Raw genomic sequence first — 22,638 nt, forward strand, 5'->3', positions numbered from 1 at the left:
AACCAAACAAACAAACAAAAAACTGACTCCAGCACATCCCTGCTTCCACTCCACCAACCCTTCTCAGTGAAGACCTTCTACAGACTTAGAGCAATAAATGTGGGGTGAGATTTTTGTTGTTAATCAGTCGTGTCTAACTCTTCATGACTCCTTTTGGAGTTTTCTTGGCAAAGATATTGGAGTGATTTGCCTTTTCCTTCTCTAGCTCATTTTATAGAGGAGGAACTGAAGCAAACAAGGTTAAGTGACTTGCCCAGGGTCATACAATTAGCAAGTGTCTGAGGCCAGACTTCAGCTCAGGAAGACTCATCTTCCTAAGTCCAGGCCAGGCACTCAAGCCAGTGTGCCTCCTAGCTAGCTAGCTAGACAGACAGACAGATAAACAAAATATTTATTAAGGTTTTCCTATGTGCCAAGCACTGAGCTAATTATAAGATTGCATAGTTATCTGTTAGTGACTTACACTTTCTACTGGATTGTAAACACCAGAAGAGCAGAGACTGTGGCTTGTTTAAACCTTTAGGTAGGTCTCTTTTTAAGTTGGGGGAATATTGGAAGTGATAGAAAATAAAGATTTGTTAATTTCTTAAAAATGCAATTAAAACAAGTGTTTTCTCTACACCAGCTTTGAGTACACAGCTATGGCACAAAGGTTCATGATAAGTGAACTTACTTTTTGAATGGATGAGCAGGTAAGAAAAAGTCTCTGTTATTCTACATGTATTTATTTGAACATCATAGATGATAGGTGCTTAAGTTGCAGTCCATGTTATAGATCGAAGAAACCCTCAGGAAATTTACATAGCATTTGTTTTATTCATACTCATCACATTATGTTTTGAGGAATCTACACGTTGATAAATGTGCCAAGATATGATGGAAAGAACACTGGACTTTTGAATCAGTGTGACCTGAGTTCCAGCTCTCCGGTATAATCACATCCAAATCCCTTGCTCTCTCTGACCTTCAGTTTCTCATCTGTAAAATGGGAATAATACTTGAATTGCCTACCTGAAGGAAGTAGCCAAGTCTTCTTGACTTTGAGGGCACTAGATGTTCACTAATGTTACCATGCTGCCTCTCACCATACCCTATATCTCTCTTTGTATGTTATAAAACACTGTACACATGCACATACATATATACATAGACACATTTATGAACTATTATTATAGTATTTACAATCCACATCCAATAATTACAACAGATTTGAGTAGGGGAGATTGAATGAGTAGAAATTTTGCTGTGTGTGTCTTTCATGGATAGATTCTTGGAGCAGTCAAACCTTGTATTCAGTAGCTTTAAATGAAGAGAGGAATTCTGTGTAACAGATAAGACAAAGGATTCTCTTTGTATTTGGTGGTAAAGGAGAAGTAAATCCAAAAGAACGTCTACCGTATTGGAATGGAAGGCTTGGTCTGGGTTATGATCAAATTAAGGTGGAGCCAATTGGCAGAGAATTTTGTGAGCAATGGATCAGAAGTTGACATTATTTGCCTCTAGTGAATCATAGAAAGGTCCTATGGCCAAAGCAATGAACATAGACAATGGCTTTAGCTGTAGTACACTGAGGATTTTGGAATGGGTGGAGTGTGGAGGGTGAGGCACCATTAAGAAAGTTGCAGCGATCCTGGAGTGAGACAATATTTGAGTGTAGGACAGGTGGTTTGATACTGACGGCAGGGGAAGCAAGTATGATTCTTGGTAGAGAGAGGAGGGAGAGGGTGTGTGTGTGTGTGTGTGTGTGTGTGTGTGTGTGTGTGTGTGTGTGTGTGTGAGAGAGAGAGAGAGAGAGAGAGAGAGAGAGAGAGAGAGAGAGAGAAAGAGAGGAAGAGAAACAGAGACAAATACAGAAATAGAGACCAAGAGATGTAGATCAAGATGAAGAAAGACAGAGGACAGCATTTATTAAGCACTTGCATATGCCAGGCATTGTGCTAGTTTTGCAGATAAAAAATACAAGTAGAGTATTTGGGGGATACAATACAAGTAAATAAGACAGCTTCTGCTTCAAAAAGCTTACATCTAATAGGGGGAAGCCACATAATACATAAAAGGGAACTGAAAAGGGTTTGGCGGTAGTATCCACAAATGGGCATGGTGATAAAGTTTTGAGTATGAAGGATAGCTGGTCTGGTCCTTTCCTCAAAATGGAGGTTTTGCTAAGAATTCAGTACTGGCAGAGGCCCAGCTGTGTCCCTGATTCTCTCATAGGTTGAGTTTGAGGGGCTTTGGTGAAAACCCATTTGGAAATGTGCTTTGCTTTGTACCCTTATGGTTTGTCTTCATTCTCCTTTCCACTTCTCCCCAGGGAGGGAGTAAAAACAACTACCCACAAGCTCATTGGCTTTAGAGCAAAGAAGGGACCTTAGAAATAAATGCTATTGAGGAGTGGAGGAAGAAAAAGCCAAGGCATGCTCAGCTGGTGGTCTGGAGAATAGAGGTAGGTATGCGACTATGGGCAAGACACAACCGGTCAGCACCTTAGCCAGCTCTCTAAATCTGCAAATATCTGCATTAGTGAAGGGAATTCCTTACACCAGGAATGACTTATACTGACTAAATCAACAGTTGTCCTCCCTGCCCCCCATATATACAATCGCCATTACCACCACAAAAGTGATATAGAAGAGTCCTCGACTGGAGTCAGAAGACCCAGGTTCAAATCCCTCGTGACCTAATGCCTTGGAAAGAGTGTTGAATTTGGACTGGGGAGGGGGGGGGGGTTGAGTTTCAATTCAGCCTCTGGCCCTTATTTGTTCCATAATCTTAGGCAGCTGATTTCACTCCTCTGGTGCTCTGCTTCCTTGTCCGTAAAATGAGGGAGTCTGATAAATCGCTCTCAAAGGTCCTTCCCAACTCTAAATCTCTGATCCTGTGAGGTTCTCTAAGGCCCCCTAGAGACTGTACTGCTATTCATGGACAGACGGCCTGCAATCTTGAGCTATTTGATCCATATAATACTTCTTTATTATGCAGATAGGGATACCGTGGAATAAGCCATAGGGAAGACAATAGAGGTCAGAGGAACACTCTGCCCTAGATTCTAAACCCTGGGTGTGTGTGTTTTGTCCATGAGGTCATGCCACCCCTCAGGGTGGGGGCTGGAAAGAGAGCTACATTGGCTCTGCTGAATTTCCGATGGACTCTAGACAGTGTAATCTGGCTCCTGCCTGCCAAGAGCCATCCGTCATCTCCTGCTCTGACCTTGGAGCGCTGCTTGTTCCAGGAAAGGCTGGCAATTAGCATGTAGGGTAATGAAGACAGGCAAGTAGCTAAGGGGCTTTTCATTAGCAGATCAAAGGATCGAGTGGAGTGCTGGACACATAATGGGCACAACCAATATTCAACTAGCCTTCAAATAGAACCACAAGTGTGTGTTTGCACTTTTAAAAGTGTGTTCACAGCAATGGTATATGGTACTTGTCTTCATTCCTACCCTGAAATGAAGTGATCGCCACTGCCAGGGGCTGATCAGCACCCTTGATTGTCCCTAGGTTAAGAGGTTTTCGAGGGCTTTAGTGAAAAACTATTTGGAAATTGTGCCTTATGGGTCTGTCTTCACTCTCCTTTCCACTCCCCCCTGCAGGGGTTAAAAACAACTACCCACAAGATAATTAACTTTAGAACAAAGAAAGGATCTTAGAAATGATTGAAACCATCCCCCTCACCCTACATTATGGATGAAAAAATGGAGCCCCCCAGTAAATAACCAAACAAATAAATAGATAATAAATGGATGGATGAATAAATGAATGAATGAACAAATAAATAGAAAGATAAATACATAATTTTTTTAAAAAGAAGAAAAAACTGAGGCCCAGAGAAATGAAGTGACTTGCCCAGAGTCACAGAGATGAAGAGTGGAAACCTGGGATTCAGCCCTCCGTTCTCTAACCCCAGATCCAATGCTCCTTCCACTATGCCACACTGCCTTGATAGCCGAGTCAGTTGATACCCCCAAATAGACAAAATTTCCTTCTGAGATATTCTTTGTATTGAGTAAAAATATTTCTTTTTAGGAAATGTAACTTGCATAAAGCCTAAATGTGCCTCTTTGTAATTCCAATCATTTACTCTCCCGTCTGCTCTCTGGGACTAAACTGAACAAGGAAAATTCTGCTTCCCTGGACAACCTTGGAAATCTGTCTTCCCTTTCCCTCCCTGACCCCTCCCCTGCCCCCACCCCTCATTACCCCCTCTCCCACCTCCAGTTTTCCTCTCGGACAGAATCCGAAAAACAAACATGTAAAAGGTCTGGCAGTGAGAAGGCATTCCTGAAAAGTGCAGAAGGGAGGGGATTCTGCCAGGATTTTTGCTCACTAAGTTTGGCTCCTGGACACAAGCTCCTAGCCCCACTGCTATTGAATTCTCAAGTCCGCACTTGGAGCTGAACTGCCTCGGCTTTCGCTTACCTTCCTGAGAATGAACCTTTGTATTCAAAGCCCAAACCTGGAATGACTGATTTTCAAACATCAGCCCTGCCTCCAAGCCCAGAAGTGAGGTTCTTTCAACCCAAGCCTTCCATAGGCTGCATCCTGAGTGAGTGTATAACGTAATCAGTGTATTAGAGTAAGTATAATACAACTTCCTCTTTGCACAGACTGGGTTGCCAATCAAACAACGAGGAGATCTGTAAAGAAATATAAAGGAGAGACTATCTGATCTCCAGATCACAGATTTCATGGTTGGTAGGTACCTCCGTGACCATCTAATCTAGTTTGACCTATACTGAGAAAAGAATCTCTTTACAATGAATAATATAGATGATCACTTAGCCTTTGCTTAAGTGCTTCAGTGAGGAGGAAATGACTGTCTTCTCATGGAATTCATGACGCTTTGGGTCATCATCGTCACCATCATCATTATTTCATTATCATCATGCCAGTATTTATATAGCACTTTAAGGCTTGCAAAGCACTTTATATCTGTTATCTTGATTGATCTTCACAGCAACCCCTGGAGATAGGTGCTATATACACCATTTACAGATGAAGAAAACTGAGATTGAGAAGGGTTAAGTGGTTTGCTCAAAGCAATACAATTAGGCAGTGTTTGAAGTAGAATTTGAACTCAGACCTTTCTAAGTCCAAATCTAACGATGTTATTTACTGTACCACCTAGCTGCCTTCCCTGTTAGGAAGTTTTTCCTTATATGAAGCCGAAATTTGCCTCTTTGCAACTCCCACCAATTACACTTAGTTCTGCCCTCTAGGGACAAGCAAAACAAGTCTCATATCTATTCTACTGAGTCCCTGAAAGTGTTTGCAGACAGATAGATGTCTCTTCCCACTCCTACACCTCTCTCCCCTCCACATTTACATTTTCTTTGCTTTGGGCTAAAACATACCCAGTTCTCTTGGTATCCTCCCAGACTTCTCGATTCAAGTCTTTCACCATTCTGTTTGTCTATTCAGGATGCTTATTTATGCCCCCCTCCAAAAATATGCATAAAGAATTGAACCAGGGGCAGAGGTGGCGCAGTGGATAAGCACTGGCCTTGGATTCAGGAGGACTGAGTTCAAATCCAGCCTCAGACACTGACACTTACTAGCTGTGTGACCCTGGGCAAGTCAATTAACCCCTCACTGCCTACCAAAAAAAAAAAAAAAAAAGAATTGAACACAATAGTCCAGATGTGGTCTGACCAGGTCAGGGCACAGGAAAATGATCACTTCCTTAGTACTGCGCATTTATGACTCTCTTAAAAAGCCTTAAGATTCAATAACTGTCTAAGCAATCAAATCGTGTTGTTGAACATGTATATTGAACTTTCAGGCTGAAGGCCACTAAAACCCCCAGATCTTTTCATATGAACTTATATTTAGTTATGTCTTCCTGTGCCTGTGAAGTTGAGTTTTTAAAACCAAACATAAGACTTTACATTTATTCCTATTAAATTTCATTTTCTTAAATGTTCTAGTCTGTATATATGTATGTACATACACAGACTAGATATACATATATACAGACTATATATATGATACATATGTGTCTGTCCATCCATCCACCCGTCTATCTATCCAGATATATTTGGCATCCTGTGTTAGCTATCCTTCTCAGCCTTCTATCATCTAAGATTTATTATTATAACAATTATATTATATGCTATATAGTTTATTTATAATTATTGTTATCAGGGCCTGGAGCATTATCAGGCACCACAGACCCCTGAGGGAGCACAGAATTATTGAATAATTATATGCGAAAAATTGTCATTTTGATTCATATTTCGTGCCCAAAACATGAATTATGCAGTATAGTATTCTGTAGACAGAATAAATGGTAATACATATATGTGCAAGACATTTTTCAAATATATGAAGAAGCTTTTGTGATGGATAAAATGCACATTTATTCAAATGTGTTACTGAATCCATCAGTTGCCTTTTGTCCTTGTGTATTTTCTCATAAAACCAGCTAAAATTACTACTACCTTAAAGTGGGAAGTAATGAGTTGATGTTAATAATAGAGTTCTCCCCTTTGCAGAGGGTGGGAGCATATTGCATATAATGTTAGCCTCAGTAGATATGTTGGGTAGTTTTGCTGAACTGCCTTTCCCCCTTCTCTCTCTCTCTCTCTCTCTCTCTCTCTCTCTCTCTCTCTCTCTCTCTCTCTCTCTCTTTTTGCTTGGGGCAATGAGGGTTAAGTGACTTGCCCAGGGTCACACAGCTAGTAATTGTCAAGTGTCTGAGGCTGGATTTGAACTCAGGTCCTCCTGAATCCAGGGCCGGTGCTCTATCCACTGCACTACCTAGCTGCCCCCTCCCTTCTCTCTTTTGGATCCTTTTTCAAAAACCCAAAAGAACAAAAAGCAACAAGTGATGAATTACTGAATAGGAGATGAAAGGATACATTAAAAAATATAGGTGACATGAAAAGGGTGCCAAGTTTTTAAATGAGTCATACTGGAAAAGTTTGGAACCTCCAGGGCTAACATTTATTTCCAGGTAAGATAAAATGACCCTGATGCTTGCAGGCTTTGTTCTTGGCCAATCACTTACTATTCTGAGTTTTGATATCCACATTTGTAAAATGGTGATAACACTGACATTACTTGCCCAAAATTTTGTAAGAGAATGTGTTTTGCAAGCTGTAACATGCTATGTAAGTATGAGTTATAATACAGGTTGGAAATACAAAGGAAGGTGGGATTGAGGGTTAGAGACCTGGGAGGCACATTTTCTTCAATGTGGGCAGGGAGCACAGCCAAAATCTTAGGTTAATGGGGATTGGATGCCTTCACTAGTACTTGGCATCACTCAAGGAACCTATCTGTACCAACCGTTAATTAGTGCTGGACCTCTTTCACTTTCATCGGATCATGGGATTCAGAGTTGGAAGAGTTCAGTTTCTTCATTTCACAGATAAGGAAACTGAGGCTGTAGTGTGCCCCTCAGCCTTTACTTTCACCTTTGCTCACATCTGTTATAATATCTGAAATGCTTTGTCCTTTTGTTCTTTCTCCTTCTTAAAGTTTAGTTTCTGAAACTCTTGAAGGAAAGGGGAGAAAGAAATGATAAATTAACATTCTTTGCAATCAGTCCCTTGTGGGATGACATTTCTCTTGATTCTCAGACTACAGCCAGACCACAATCCAACAGGGACTTGCTTCAGGGAAGGCAAGGCAAAAGCTTTGACTTCAGGGGTTCTTTCTCCCTGTGGGGTTTCCAACTAGACTTCATGTGATTGGGGGGGGGTGTTTATTTATTTAATTTTTTTTGTGGGGCAGTGAGGGTTAAATGACTTGCCCAGGGTCACACAGCTAGTAAGTGTCAAGTGTCTGAAGCCGGTTTTGAACTCCGGGACTCCTGAATTCACAGCCAGTGCTTTATCCACTGCGCCACCTAGCTGCCTCCTTGTGATTGATTTTTCCTAGGAAAATCATTTGCTCTGTATCAGATCCTATTAAAGATCCTAGGACTTAGGGAAGAAGTGAAAGTAAAGTAAAGTAAATGGAATGAACCACCTCTGCCTAAAATCCTAGTATTAAAAGCTAATACATTGAGAAGGGCACCTAGGTGGTGTAGTGGATAAAGTGCCAGGCCTGGAGTCAGGAGGACCTGAATTCAAAGACAGCCTCACTTACTAGCTGTGTGACCCTGGGCAAGTCACTTGACCCTTTTTGCCTCAGTTTCCTCATCTGTCAGATGAGCTGGAGAGAGAAATGGCAAACCACTCCAGTATCTTTGTTAAGAAAACTCTGAATGGGGTCATGAAAAAGTGGACATGACTCAACAACAAAACAATAAATTTTGAGGCAGTGTGATGTGGATAAAGAGTCTTGGAGTCTTGAAGACCTGGTTTAAGTCATGCCTCTTATACCTATTATATGGTTGAAAGGAGGCACCCCTGGAAGAGTTGTTCTACATCCTTGGAGGGAGTTTCCCCAACCAGAGTTCCCATAGCAATGAAATCACAGGTCCATATTAACAAAAAGCAGGTAGAGTCACAGAATAACATGAAATACTAGAATTGGACCTCAAAGTGCCATCTAGTTTAATCTCATTTTACACATAAGGAACCTGAGGTCCAAAGTAGGGAAATGACCAGTCCAGAGTCAGAGTGGATCAATGAACAGGTCAGTACTTCAACCAAAGTCTCCTGACTCCAAACCCAAAAACCTAAAATGAATTCTTTCCTATGTCTTCCCTCCCTCTCTCCAAAAACCAAAAAAAACCCCAACAAACAAAAAAACCAAGAAAGAAAATCTAACTGGAGACCCTTGAAAAGTTTGGCTGAGTATTGGTCCCTGGGAAAGTCTAGGACTGTTAGGAGAGGGTGCTATAGAGGCCTACCAGAGGTTCCTTCAGAGACAGAAGGGTTAGCATCCATATATTTCTCATTCTATTTTTCATCTCAATCAATTCTCATCCTAAGGCACACTACTATTGGCGGAGAGGGAGGGTAGCAAAGAGGTGGCTGATTCCTAAACGTATTCTTATCTATACTCAGAGGCCACCTAGGAACTCCCCAGTGGAATCTGTCACCGAGGGGTAGGAAAGGGACCTTGGACATTATATAATTCAACTCCTTCATCTTACAGTTAGGGAAATCAAGATTCTAGAAGTTGTGACTTGTCCAGGGTCACCAAGGCAGTAAATAGCAAGGGTAAGATTCGAAACTAGTTCTAATTCCAAATCCAACTTCCCCCCCAACTTCGCACACATGCCCCCCCCCTTCTCCCAGTTGTAGCACGCTGCTTCTGGGTAACAAGGACTCTGCTCTGGGAGAGTGTGACCCTCAGTGACGCCCGGACCTCATCCTTACGTCTGGTGGCGCTCCCTTTGAAGGTTTATGTGAAAAACTTTTAGTTGATCTAAAAGACCAGCATTCACTCAGCCTTGCCGGTCCCCAGGTGGGCTTGGCTCCAAGCTCCCTTTCTCTGGGCCCGCCTTATGCCGGGAGTTGCCTGGGGAATTGGAATCAGTAGAAGCAAAAGACTGCGGCTAGCGAAGGAGGTAGAGTGGTCTGGGTAGCGCTCTTCAACCCTCTTACACTCGAACCCTTTCGGATTTCCGTCAAGCCAGTGGGAGCCCGGGCTCACTTCGGCGTTCTGCAGACGGGCTTCCCAGAGTGAGCAAGGAATTGCAAACAAAATCTCTTGTATTTCGATGCTGGCTGTCTGCCTGTCTCTTCTCTGTGTCCTTGCCCCAACTAGAGCGGCAGCCCACTCACGCTTCAATTCGAGTAGGTATGGATCTTTGTCAGTTATTGAAAAACCCAAAGAAAAAAAACACATAAGACGTGGCTCTACCCGAAGAGCTCAGGGCAAAAAAACATATTGTGTGTGTACGGGTAAGATTATGTATGCGTGTAGTATGCTTATTTCTGACAACGCTCTAAGGCTGTAAGTTTTAAATCAGTTGCGGTCTTTAGGTTGGTTGAGAGTCTCCTCACCAGCGAGATCCCTACATTGCCAGTGGAATCACAGATCCAGAATCATATAAACGTGTATATACATGCACAACGACAATTTATATCTACATCTAGATGTGTATTTATGGATATATGCGTGTATAATCTGTGCTATGGATTGTGCACACATAAATATCTATGTATGATATCTGGACCTGTTATTTCACTGCGGAGGAGATCTTTCTAGTGAAGAACTGTCCTTTGCCAATACAGGTTGGGAACTGGTTGTAATTATAGCCTTAAGAGTGTTGCCAGAAATAAGTATTTTATTTTCCTCTAAAATATGTCTCATTTTATTACTTAACGACCTTATATTTTAATCCGTTTATCCACTTACATTTGCTGTGGTATATAGTGTAAAATCTATTTTTTGATGTTATCCAATTTTCCCTATAGTCTTTTTATTTAACAATCATTCCCTTTTCCTGATATTTTGCAATGTTTGTTAAACTCACCATTAATCTGTTGTACATATTATGCTTTTCATCTCTTCCACCACCACCACTACCATAACCCAATTTCTAGAACAAAGAGAGGAGCAAATTATATGTGAAAGCGATTTAAAAGACTATCTGAGTTCCAATCCCAGCTCCTCTCATGATTAGCGTTTGTTAGCATCGAACCAAACACTACCCTCTGGATGTCTAAAACGAAGGCCTTGAATTAAATATCTGAGAAGACTCCCAGATATTAACTTCTAGGATTCTAAGTCTAAAGCACCATGAAAATGGAAGATAATAATTTTCAGGGCTAGCTTTATTGTACAACGGTGTTTGGTTGGCTAACTAAAAAGAATATTCGAGCCTCTGAAGGAGGTCGGATACTACTATAGGATTTCGTCCTCCCCCCCTCGAACCTCCTGTGTGGTTAGGCCATTTCCTGGGTGCTTTGAATTACAAATGTCTCGTAAGCGTCCAAGGGCAGAAGTCAGAAAAGTATTCGCTTTTAGGTTGGAAGTGCCTCTAGGGCTGCAGACGAAGTTTTGGTGGGAGAGAGAGACAGAGAGACAGAGACAGACAGAAAGAGACAGGGAGACAGAGAGACAGAGAAAGACAGTCAGAGACAGGAAAGAAGGGACAGAGAGACAGAGACAGACAGATACAGACAGACAGAAGGACAGAGACAGAGAAAGACACAGAGAGAGACACATCGAGAGAGAGAGACAGAGACAGACAGAGGCGAGACAGAGACACGGAGGATACAAACAGAAAGACAGAGACAGACAGAGACAGAGAGACAGAGACAAAGACAGAGAAACAGTGAGAGAGAGGCACAGAGAGACAGAGACAGAGAAACGGCAGAGAGACAGAAAGACATACAGACAGAGAGACACACGGGCGAGTGAGGACAGAGGTAGAGATTAACAGAGACAGAGACAGAGGTTGACAACGGTTACAGACAGACTGAGAGACAGAGATGGCAGAGACACTGAGAGGCCGAAGCAGGCAGAGACATAAAGAAAGAACGAGAGACAGAATCAGAGAAACAGCGAGTAAAATATTTGGCGCAATCCCTGAGGTTCCCAGGAAATGGACTGCCCACGGAGCCTGGACCGACCGGTGTGGAAACCGGCACAGGCCTGCGGCTGGTTGCAGAAGCTTGTGGGAAGTATTTATCACTCTCACTTGGGAGGAATGTCGTATTAGCTCCCCTCTTGACCTCCAGGCACTGCGGGCAGCGGCCTAGGGTTCAGTCAGATTCTGGCCTGAAATTGGCCACTAACTCTGGGGAGCTGGGGACACACAACTTTTTTGCAGCGTTTTCAAACCGTGAGTTTGGGGCCTCACTGGGAAATAAGGCCGATACTATTCCGGTGGTAAGCGGTGCAGTGCGGTGGCCCTGGGGTCCTTGCCTTCCACCTGCCTGGCCTAAGTTTAGGGAGCCGGCGGCTCTTTGGCCGTGTCCCAGAGCCCTAGCCGACCAGTCTCCTCCTCTGTTTACTGATGGCCCAGTAACTGAGGCAGAGGAGTGCTACCCGCTTGCAGGCTAGTCTGGGATCCGCCTTATCGCCGGCAGAGGCACCGGGAGGATGTTTTGACCTGCTCTGAATTAAAACTGTTTGTTGTTTTCTCGCCCCCGTAATTGACAGTTGATAGGGGGCCTTCCGAGGAGCCTAGGAGCGCCGGTCTTCCGGAGCCGAGATTTTGCTCTAGTCTCCCCTATCCACTCTGGTTCGTTTCCTTGGTCGCCTCTTACAGGAATTCCTCGAACCCACTACCCTGCAGTGGATCGGCCCTGCCAGCTCCTCCTTTAAACGGCGGGATTTCTTAAAATCCACGCAGTGCCTAAAGATTCCGCCGGAATACCACTCGCGCTGTCGGGCTGCCTCGCGTTTTAGCTAGTTACCAGAGTAACCCTAAATCTTCTCTTTGAAAAACAAAACCAGAATCCTTTCACCAAAGCCCCTCGGGGTACTCAGGCCTGAATTGCCTCTTTGGATATTCCTAGAGCCCCAATTCCTCCAAGAGGAATGGACGACAGACCACGTACTGTGTGGAAAGGGTTCAGGTCTTATATAGTTAGAAGAGCTGAATTCCAATCCCAACCATAACACTTGCTAGAAAGTTTTGCGACCCTTACACTCTCAGCCTCTCCTGAAAAGTGAGGAAAAGAACGCTCTACAAACCTTGACTTGCTATATAAATGTGAGCTATTATCACACAGAAAGTCATTAGTCGCCTTTTCCTCGCCTTTAAAATGAGACCGTTGCATCTCTCACTAAAGGGTCCTTCAATTATTAAATTCAGTGTTCTTGGGGCTTGGACATTAGTGCAACAGCTCAGAGTTGTAGTCAACAGGACTGGGGCGCAACCAGGATCCTGCAGAGCAGAAAGCTGGGCTTGGCGAGCTTCGATCTCGGTACCCGACCACGAAACTGAGCTTTGAGAGGATAGTCAAAGTTTGGGATCGAACTGAATTTTCTTTGAGTCAATTCTACTAACTCTGTGTTCGAGTTTTGTTTTTAGGCCTTTGAGGGCCGCAATAGGTGCATGCTTGTCTTTGTAGCCCAAGTTCTTGCATTTGGTTGGAGCCCTACAAGTGTTTATCAATTGACTGATTTCTTAAAACAGATTCGAATCGTCTCACACGAAGATTAAATTGGTCTATTGATATGTACATACGTACACTTACACACACACACACACACACATTAATGGACTGTGGGTGGTGGAATGGGGAAGCAACATTCTAGGATTCCGGGAAGTCCCAAAAGCTGAGGAGGAGAGAAAGGAAAGAAAGTTAAGGCTTGGTGGTAGAAAGAACCTTGGATAGGTTAGAACAAAAACGGGTTCTAGTCCGTTCTCTGCTTGTCATTCCTTATAGTCTCTGGGCCTTAGTTGCCTTTCTACAATTCGTCTGTAAAAAATAGCATTTCCCTCGTTTATTCTTATAAACGGAACTGTACACAATTACCTTCGGCTAGCCGAAGACCTCTTCTGCTTGGGTTCTTTAAAGAGGTAAGCTGCGGCACCAGGACTGTACTCCTAGAGTTTTGGAGGTCCCAGCCCCAGAGAGCACAGTTGCGTTTTGAGCCCTTGGTGACTATTCCTGGAAGAATCGAGCTCAAAAACGAGGTCAGAGGAAAAGGTGAAGGGAGGTAATTCCCTGTTTCTCTTTGGAATCCTACGTCCCAGGAATGGGAATCTCTTGTCCTTTGTCACAAGGGATGGCTCATAGGGGTTGGAGGGAAGGAGGGATATATTCAAATGGGAAAAAAAATGATGTAAAACAAAAGACATCAATAAGAATGGGGGAGGGGAGGAGGGAGAGAAAAAGCAAAGAGAAACTCCAGATGAGATCACTGGATGTTCTCTAGAATGGATTTCTGGCCGGAACAGCCTAGACTTAAAGGGGCGAGGGCATCCCAGGAGGCCAGACTGGGGTAGGAGCAGAGCGGTGTCGGGAGGTTAGTTGAGTAATCAATAGAAGCCGGCGAAAAAGCTACACAATGTTGGGGTTGGGGGGGGATGGAGAGTGGTGTAGTGGAAATAACTCCAGAGATAGAGCCAGAAAAACGCGTTAAAATCTCAGCTGACACTAGTCGCGTGACCTTAGGCCCGTTAATCACACGGCTCTGAGCCTCAGCCTTTCTCTTTTACACCACCTACCTCGCTGTGTGTTGTTGTGACAGCTACAATGAAAAATATAAATTGGGATTATACCGTTATTGTACTTGTTAGAGAACTAACTACTGTAGCTGCTTCTGATATCCGCAATTACCCATTGCTACTGAAGTAGGCGGTTGAGAGCTGAAAAAAGGAGATAGCTCAGGGTTAGTTCACGCTCTTTAATCGCAGGTCGGGGCGGGGTGGTTAGGGTCTTGTTTCTTACAAACAATTAGGAAACACTTAAATAGGGCCGGCAGCCTAACCAGAGAAGATGAGCTCATATCTCCAGCGCAGTAGATCCGCCAGTTCGGACAAGATGCGAGGCAGCCACTCTGATTGGGGAGGCTAATGAGGAATGGGGGTGATGGTGAGCTACCGAAGGCCAAATTTTGGGGCGGACAGTTTCGAAGTTTTGTGCCACCCGGTATCCCACAGGGTAACTCTGGACTAAGAATGTTAAGAATACTGCTTTCTTCCCCTCCACCCCCACCTCACGTCTGGCTCCCTAAGAACCCGCTGATTTTAGATTGGGGGAGGAGGTCTGACTCCCTTCGAATTTTGGTTGGCGGGGAGGGGATCCATAGACCCCAGCCTGTGAGTCTGGCTACGGAATATAATCTTTCTGAATGGTAGTGTTGGTGGTCAGATGCCCTGGCCCATGAGAGTTGAGAGAACCTCCCGGGAGCTAGGAGGCAAGGATTGAAGGGATTGCAGGGACTGCAGGGGCTGTAAACCAGCCTTCGAGGAAGGGGATGGGTTGACGTGCCTCTGTCTGGTGTTTGGTTATGGCTGCTGTGCGCTCCGCCAACAGGCAGAGAGTTTTTACTAGCTATCCGTCGCGGCGAACCCAAGTAGGCACAGATAGAAATCCTTCTGTCCAGTACCCGAACACTTTGTAATTTACAGGAAGGACGACCCCATTCACACAGCCACTAGTGTGGGGCCAACGCTTTGTCCAGAGGATCCAGGATTAATAATGTAGAGGGGCAGTAGGATTCTCCCGAGACTCCCTTTCTTTTCCTCTCCCTCCTGGTCTTTTTTCTCCAGCAGTCCAGGTTAGCTGCAGCTCCCGGAGTTAGACCGACAGGCTCCGCATCCCGCTCTCTCCAGCCGCCCACAAGTTCCCTACCTTTCCAGTCAGATCGGTACTGGGGGAGAGATGGGGAGCAGAGGGACGTCATGGGGTCGTGAGAGCCTGGAAACCCGCACTAGGACCCCCTTCCCTCCCTTTCTCCACTCCTGGAAAGCCGATGGCGGCTTTTCCTACCAGGCCCGGATCCCATGCAAAGTGGAGACCCCCGCGTTGCTCTGAGGAATGGGCGTCTGCACCGCATTCAAGTCCCCGACACTGAAGTTCACGAAGTTGTTGGCGGCCGCCGAGGGCTGCACGGCCTGCACTGAGGGATAACCGCAGTTGTAGTTAGGGTTGCACGCGGGGCCGCTGTAGTTGGCATAGGTCGGGTAGGCATTGTAGCTGTACGGGTTGATGCTGACGTTGTAGGGGGAGCTGTAGGGAGAAGAGTCCCCCAGGCAGGGCTTCCCGTCTCTCACCAGGACTGGCACGGCTATCCTCCTGGGCGGGGGGAGGCCCACCATCTCCAGAGTCTGGTCCTGTCTCTGTCTTTTACATTTGTACCTTCTGTTCTGGAACCAGATTTTGACCTGCGTGGAGGTGAGCTTCAGCACACTGGCCAAGTGGTCTCTTTCCGGAGCCGACAGGTATTTCTGCTGTTTGAACCTTCTCTCCAGTTCATAGACCTGGGCCTGAGAGAACAGAACCCGGGGTTTCCGCCTTTTTCTCTGCCTCGGACGATCCGGGTCTTCTAAGTCCTTTTTCTCCAACTCCAGATTCTTCTGCAGGGAACAAAGATCTGCAAGGGACAAAGAGGGAAAGGCTCAGTAACATATTTACCTAGAAGAATAGTAATACTTAGTGCTTGAATTATTTGTTTGCAGTGGAATGGAGGGTTGAATGGTGCAAGGGGTTCAAAACGACGTAAAAAAAATTGATGGGGAGAGTTCTGACTAGTGGAAAGCTTTTTTTTGTTTTGTTTTGTTTTTAAGTGGCTAACACTTCACAGGGGAAATCTTGCTTAAATCTGGGAGAAGTCAGACTGGAAGCCGGCACAAGTTTATGGACAACTTCGGGCACAAGACAGAGCATTCATTCCTATACATAATGGTAGAGCTGTGGGTGGGGTGGAGGAACCTTAGAACCCAGTACTGCAATGCTAGAAAAGATCTTAGCGTCTTTTGAGAGCTGGGAAAGATCTCACTCCTTTAGTTTTACAGTGGGGGAAACAGGTGACGAAATCGAGATAGGAAAGTGACTCAAGGTCCCCAAGGGAATCTACTTATTAATTAGCAGAACGAGAATTCGAACCTAGGTCAGTCTCCTGCTCCTTCCCCCACTAGGACTCTACTGTCCGTTAACAAGTCCAAAAAGGGGGGGGGGGACGAAGGAAGAAAGGAAAGAAAAAGAGAAAAAGAAAGAAAAGAGAAATGGTTCCCCCGACGAACTTTTGTTTGCTTGTTTTTTGGTTTTGTTTTGGCTGAAGATGTCAGAGGCTCAGGGTTTCGAACAACCAGCTCTCTCACTTACTATCTGTGATTTGGCAAGAGACACCCCTTTTCTAGGACTCGTTGTTTTCCTCAACCCGGAAAAAAAAAATGGATGAGATCACCTCTGAAGTTTTTCCCCAGCTCTCTATCATCCTCTGAGTTACGAAATCCGATGGGTTGTGAACGTCACACTATTGAGAAAGTAACGATCCTAAACACTTAATTAGTATTTAGCGGAAACCAAGAGGCCTGAAACTCCAGTCCTTCGGAAAGGAGAAGTTGCTGAGGACTTTCTTGCAGTTGGATGTGGTCTCCAATCTGCTCTTATTCAGATCAATCCCGTCGACCTCTTTCTAGCTTTCCAGCCCACCCTATCTCGCGGGCTGGGGACAAAAGTAGTAGTTCACTTTTAAACAGGGCTCTATTATTGCAACCCGAAATCTTTGTCTAACAACTGCTGTCCTCGGGATGCCTCGTTTGTCCCTAATCTAAGGCTCTGTGTGTCCTTATGCACCTCTTCTGTGAGGAAATCAAGGCCGGGGAATAGTTTCTGGAGCTAGCAAGCTCACATTTGCTCTGAAGGTTCCAGAGCACTTTCCTCAGAACAATCCTGTAATGGTAGATAATGCAAGTATTGTTACCCCCATTTTACGGAAGAGAAAACTGAGTCTCATGGAGGGAACTCGAGTTGCACACGGTCTCAACAGTAAATTGTGGCAGAGCCTGCGGAGATTCGGTTCTAGGATCTACTGACTCCAAAGTCAATTCGCTTCCCCCTGCCCCAAGCTGAAGATGCAAAACCTCCCACTCCAATTCTGCGAACCCGCTCTTTACGAAGAAAGTATAGATCTGCCCAGGTGCTTTGAGTGTTTCAGACTCAGGAGGCCAGAAGCCCTCACCTGGCCTTGCTGACCCTCAATATCTGGCCGCGATGAAAGGAGAATTATCACGGCGATTGGGAAGCACTAAGGACTACGTGGTGTCAGGCAAACCCAAATCGGGTCTCGTTGTGTACCCGGCGATAGTCAGTCGTTCTCTTTGTACTCCTCTCAGTACTGTGGACCAACCAAAGAGCGCGCAATGGTTTTTGCCTCTGTTTCTCAATCAGCACGTTAGAGAAAGACAGGCCTGGGCTTTTCTAAAACATGGAAATTTAAACCCCACTTCCAGAGGTCACCAGGGGCCAGCTAAGAATGTATACTTTTCAAAAACAATTCTTAAACGATTTTTCTCTGCTCCAACTTCCACCACTAATAGGTTCCTCTTTCTCGGAGCCTCAATACTAGATCTCACATTTTTGTAGGCCCGATCATTTATAGGGCGCTTTACAAACTTCATCTGATTTCATTCTTATAATACAGCTCTAATGGAAACAATACAAGTAACATTATCCCCGTTTTACTCCTGATGAAACTGTGACTTGCCCAAGGTCACATGACCTGTAGATAGAAAAGTGGGACTGGAACCCAGGTTGTCTGACTTCGGATCCAGCAGCTTCCCCGCTACAATCAAACTACAGCAAGCAGCTCTAACTTACTTAAGGGAGATGATGCTTACGGAGAGAAGTCCCCTTGGATGAAGTGTTTTGTCTTATTTAGTATATATCATAGGATCACATAGCATCCACAAAGCTGTGTATATGAATTGAGAGGAAAAAAGGTGTTTCCTCGCTTCGTAGATTTTAAGATAAGTGACACAAGGGTATAAAAGATGGTTGGCGAGTAATGTACACTATAAATTGCCCCAGGATGGACCTGATTAAAATTTCGTACTAGTTCTCCCTGACTTCTTCTGCATCCCCCGCAAATCAGAGTAAACCCCACCCCCTCTTTGCTCGGTCAGAGTGAAACTTAGGGTCTCTCCCCCTCCCCCACCCCTGACCCCCCAGTTTCTGTCTTTCTAACTTTTTCTGTCTCTGTGTCTCTATCTCTTTCTCTCTCTGTCGGTCTCTGTCTCTGTATCTGTCTGTCTCTGTCTCTGTCTCTGTCTCTGTCTCTGTCTCTGCCTCTGTCTCCGTCTCTCTCTGTCTCTCTCGTTTTCTCCAGGTCTGGTTTTGCAAACTGGGGTTTCAAATTAAAATGGCCCCTAAGCAGCCAAAGTGAAAGAGGGATCCTCTTTCTCAGTCCCCCTGGCAACTCAGAAGACAATAGATCATCCCTCTTTCCTCTTCTTTCCCCTCCCCCACTCTCCGCTTCCCTCCCCCAATTCAACTTCGGACCATTGTCCCAGAAGCTGACTCCGTAGTAGAACTACTCAATGGCAGTGAAGCCCAAGCCGGTTCGGGTCGCTGCAGCCTGAGCCGGGGGCGGAGGCTATTTGTCCTCACACCCCGCCGTGCGCTATTTACCTTTCTTGTCAGCTTTGGGCTCCTTGGCCGGCTCCATGTGCGTGTAGCTCTTCCCGTAGAAGGCAGCCGGGAAGGCCGGGCAGTGCTTGGCCGGGCCCAGCCCGTCGGTCAGAGCCAGCTCCTGGAGGCCGGCGCTCTCGGGGCCGCCGTACGCCTCTTGCTTGAAGGCGGCCAGCATGCAGGACGCAGGGGGCAGGCCGGCCTCTAGGCGCGCGGGCAGCTCCATGGCCGCCAGGCTCCGGCGCCTCCGCTCCTCCTCCTGCTGCTGCTGCTCCTGTCGCTGCTCCAACTCCAGGTTGAGGATGTCCTTGACGGAGAACGGGGTGCTGGTGCCCGCAGGGCTGGCGAACATGGTGGGCGGCGCCCCACGGGCTCAGAGGGCCGCGTGGCCGCAGCCCGCCCACAGGAGAGGCGCCTCTAGCCCTGCCCCGGGAGCCCACATCATTCCTGCCTTAGCCTTGACTTCAGATGGGCAGGGGGGGAGCAGGTAGGACAGACCATAAGGGAAAAGAAGGAGGGACCAGACCACTTTTTGGGTGACTTTAGCTTGCCATTGGTCAATCATCCAGTGATGACATGACAGATGAGGAGTTTCTTGTCACCTAATATAGTAATACGGCTCCAAAAACATCCCAACTTTTTTAAAGGGGCCGCATCCCCTTTCTCCTCCCTCCCCCTGAAATGTAACCCATAGCCCGATTCTTCAAAGTGAACAAAATCAAACTCAAGGGAATTTCCTGCCCTGAACAAACAACATAAGGGGTTGTCCTGTTTCAGAAACTATCCGAGCACCATTTGCGCTCAAAATAGCGAAGCAGAGTTGGGGGAAGGGGGGGGGGGTAGCGTGTAGATGTGGGTCTAGTTGCTTTCAACAAGTCCCTTGAATTTTCAGTGAATTATCAGGGGAAAGAAAGAGAAGAGGGATATATATATATATATATATATATATATATCACAGACTTAAGGAATATCAGAACTGGAAAAGATCTTAGAAAATCATGTAGTCCACAGAACATCGCCTCTCACATTCTAAAGAAGAGAACACAGAGACCCAGAGTTACACACACAATAAGTAGCAGAGTCCGGCCTGGACCCCAAGCCTTTTGACTTCCAACCAGTGTTCTTTTTGCTACATGGGGTGGGGGGAGAACATATTTCCCTTTTATTCTTTTGTTTGGTCTTGTTGGATTAGACGGGAATTGAGCCATCCTTCTTAGACCCGCCTGTCTCATTACCCCTTGTACCCCTTGTATCCTGCCGTTATGGAGTAGTGAGGCAAGAGACAGAGTACTGGGGCAGGGATCATATCCAGGAGGGGCCTCTTGGGTTGAAGTTGTCAGTGTTTGGAATTGACCGTTGAGGGCACTAGCCTTCGGCTTGGTGAACTTCGACTAAGCTGTCCCTCCATACATTTACACTCTACTCCCATTCAATTGTGGGATCTTTTCACCTGCTAAGAATGACCAAAAAACTCAGGATGGGACCACCCTGATCTAGAAGGGGACAAAGAAACTAAGGTCGAGCAGGATGCAAGTGGGTGGACAGAGAGAGAATAGGTCTTCCCTGAACTGGAGAAAGGAAGAGAGTAGCTGATAGACTCCCCATTGCCTGGCTCATGTCTCCTGGTTTCTTTGTAAGCTGTTCATAGCTTGGAGAAATGGGGGTGCTGGGGCACAGTCCACTGCTGGAAAAGAGAAAATGTGAGCTCATTCAAGTGGTTGTGTGGGTCTCTTGCCACACACCAGTGTAAATCTACAAACACTAATCGAGTGTCAACTATGTTAGGACTCTTTCTTCAGTGGAGACTTTGGTACCTGCATTCTAGCAGTTGGATAGGAGGATAGGACTCTCCAGGCAGCAGCAGTGTTTCTTCCCTCATTCCCTCCTCCACACCACACACACAGTCAGGGCAGAGAAAGAAAGGAGTCCGGGAGGCCCTGCTCTGTAGCATTCTACAGAATGGGGGGTGGGGCAGGAAGAAAAGAAGGGCACCAGGAAGAGGGAAGCAGCAGGCAGCTTGATCCTTCTGAGTGCCAGGCAACTTTTCCCAGTTCAGTTTTGTTCTTCAGCCTCACAGGACCACCTAATGCTTGTGTGTGTGTATGTATGTGTATATGTGTCTCTATATGTATATGTGTATACATGTACACACATGTACATATGTATGCATGTATGTATACACACAGGAGCACAAAGCACCCTACCAATGTTTTTTATAAAGGAGTGGCGTTTCTGGTGTGGAAACTTCCTCCACAGATGCTCCCTCCACAACATCAACTCTTGAAGTTTCCCAGGGACAATGAGAGGTTAAGTGACCTGCTCAAAGTCACATAGACGTGTCAGAAGGACTTTGAACCAGATCAGTTCTATCTACTATACCAAGGCAGCCTTTCAATGCTAAATAATAGCAATGGCATATTAGCTGACATTTCTAAAGGGTTTTGCAAAGGTAAGGTTTCCTCTGAACACTTCACAAAGTAAGAGGACATATTCCTGTAGATAACCGGAAGCTTCAAAACACCAATTTATTTTTAAGCATGGAAAATCTTGAAGTTTATGTCAATTGGTAACGCTGGTCCTAAAGGACCCAGGAAGAATATCAGCAGCTATGATCTTGACTTGTTGGATCTTGTAAATGAGGATATCGGGAACAGTGAATCATAGGACTTGGTGACCTGGAGTCTTGGCTCTGTGTGACCCTATGCAAGACATTCCTCCCTTGCGGGTCTCAGTTTCTCCATCTTAAGCATAAGAAAGCTGGACTAAAATATCTCTAAGAGCCTTTCCTGTTTGCACACTGTGAATCTATGATAGAAAGCTTCCCATTTTCCAACCCTCAGATAAACTTGAGCTTGGGGAAAGAAATTTCCCATCATTCCCCTGCTATTGCTATTCTCCAAAAGATCTCAAATCACTTTCAGGCCTAAAGATACTTCTCCAAGGCCACAGATTATGCTAATTTGGGGCCAAGGTAGTGGATTCCTCTGGTTTTCAGGACCAGAAGTGGAATACCATCTTCTCTCCAAGGACTATGTTTATGAAGCCCTTTCTCTTGAGCATCCTAGGTTGAAAGGCAAGGGCAAATATTGTTCTGCCCATTTTACAGACTAGGCAACTGAGACTTAGAAAACAGAAGTGACTTGCTCAGGGTCACCCTCCCTTCAACCCCCAGAAGGGTGTGGGAGTGAGCATTCAAAACTTGTTGATAAAGATGACAAACTGTGCAGTGGACAGGAAGATTGGATTTGTAGGCAAAACAGCTGAATCTGAATTTTGACTTTTCTATTTACAAGGTGTAAGACCATGGTTGGACAAGTAATTTGGGGGGGGGCCTCAAAAAGTAGGGGCTTGCATTGAGTTGTCTCTAAGATCAATTCTATCTCAGAAATCCTGTGAAATCGGGTCCCTGAACACCAGTGCTTTTCCTAGAATCTTATGCTTTCTCTGCTGCAGTCGATAGCTTCTCTGATCATCTGTGACCAAGGGATCTTTGTTCTTTTAGCTCTATTTGCAACTTCTATGTAGTCAGCCTAAGTCACAGGACATCTCCCTGGTTCCCCACTGCAAGAACCCACTATCACATGGGCCGGATTGCCTGAGAGGTGCATTTTAAAGAGGGAAAAAAAGGCGAAAAAGCGTTCTCTGCCTCATTCTGTTTACCCCAGTTTGATTCTACCCTCATTTCTCTCCTGCTTTTCAAG

The 22,638-nt window shown here is 45.4% G+C and overlaps 1 protein-coding gene across 1 annotated transcript; it reads right to left on the reverse strand.

The window, feature by feature from the left end:
* Window positions 1-15,291: 15,291 nt before the first annotated feature.
* NKX2-5 (NK2 homeobox 5) lies at window positions 15,292-19,289 on the reverse strand. The gene is made up of 2 exons (XM_043990233.1): window positions 18,938-19,289; window positions 15,292-15,899 (listed from the first exon to the last, which is right to left on the reverse strand). The coding sequence occupies exons 1-2, from the start codon at window positions 19,287-19,289 to the stop codon at window positions 15,292-15,294; spliced, it is 960 nt and encodes a 319-aa protein (XP_043846168.1).
* Between the last annotated feature and the right edge of the window lie 3,349 nt (window positions 19,290-22,638).

The sequence above is a fragment of the Dromiciops gliroides genome, chromosome 2 (assembly GCF_019393635.1).
Source record: "Dromiciops gliroides isolate mDroGli1 chromosome 2, mDroGli1.pri, whole genome shotgun sequence".
Lineage (NCBI taxonomy): Eukaryota > Metazoa > Chordata > Mammalia > Microbiotheria > Microbiotheriidae > Dromiciops > Dromiciops gliroides.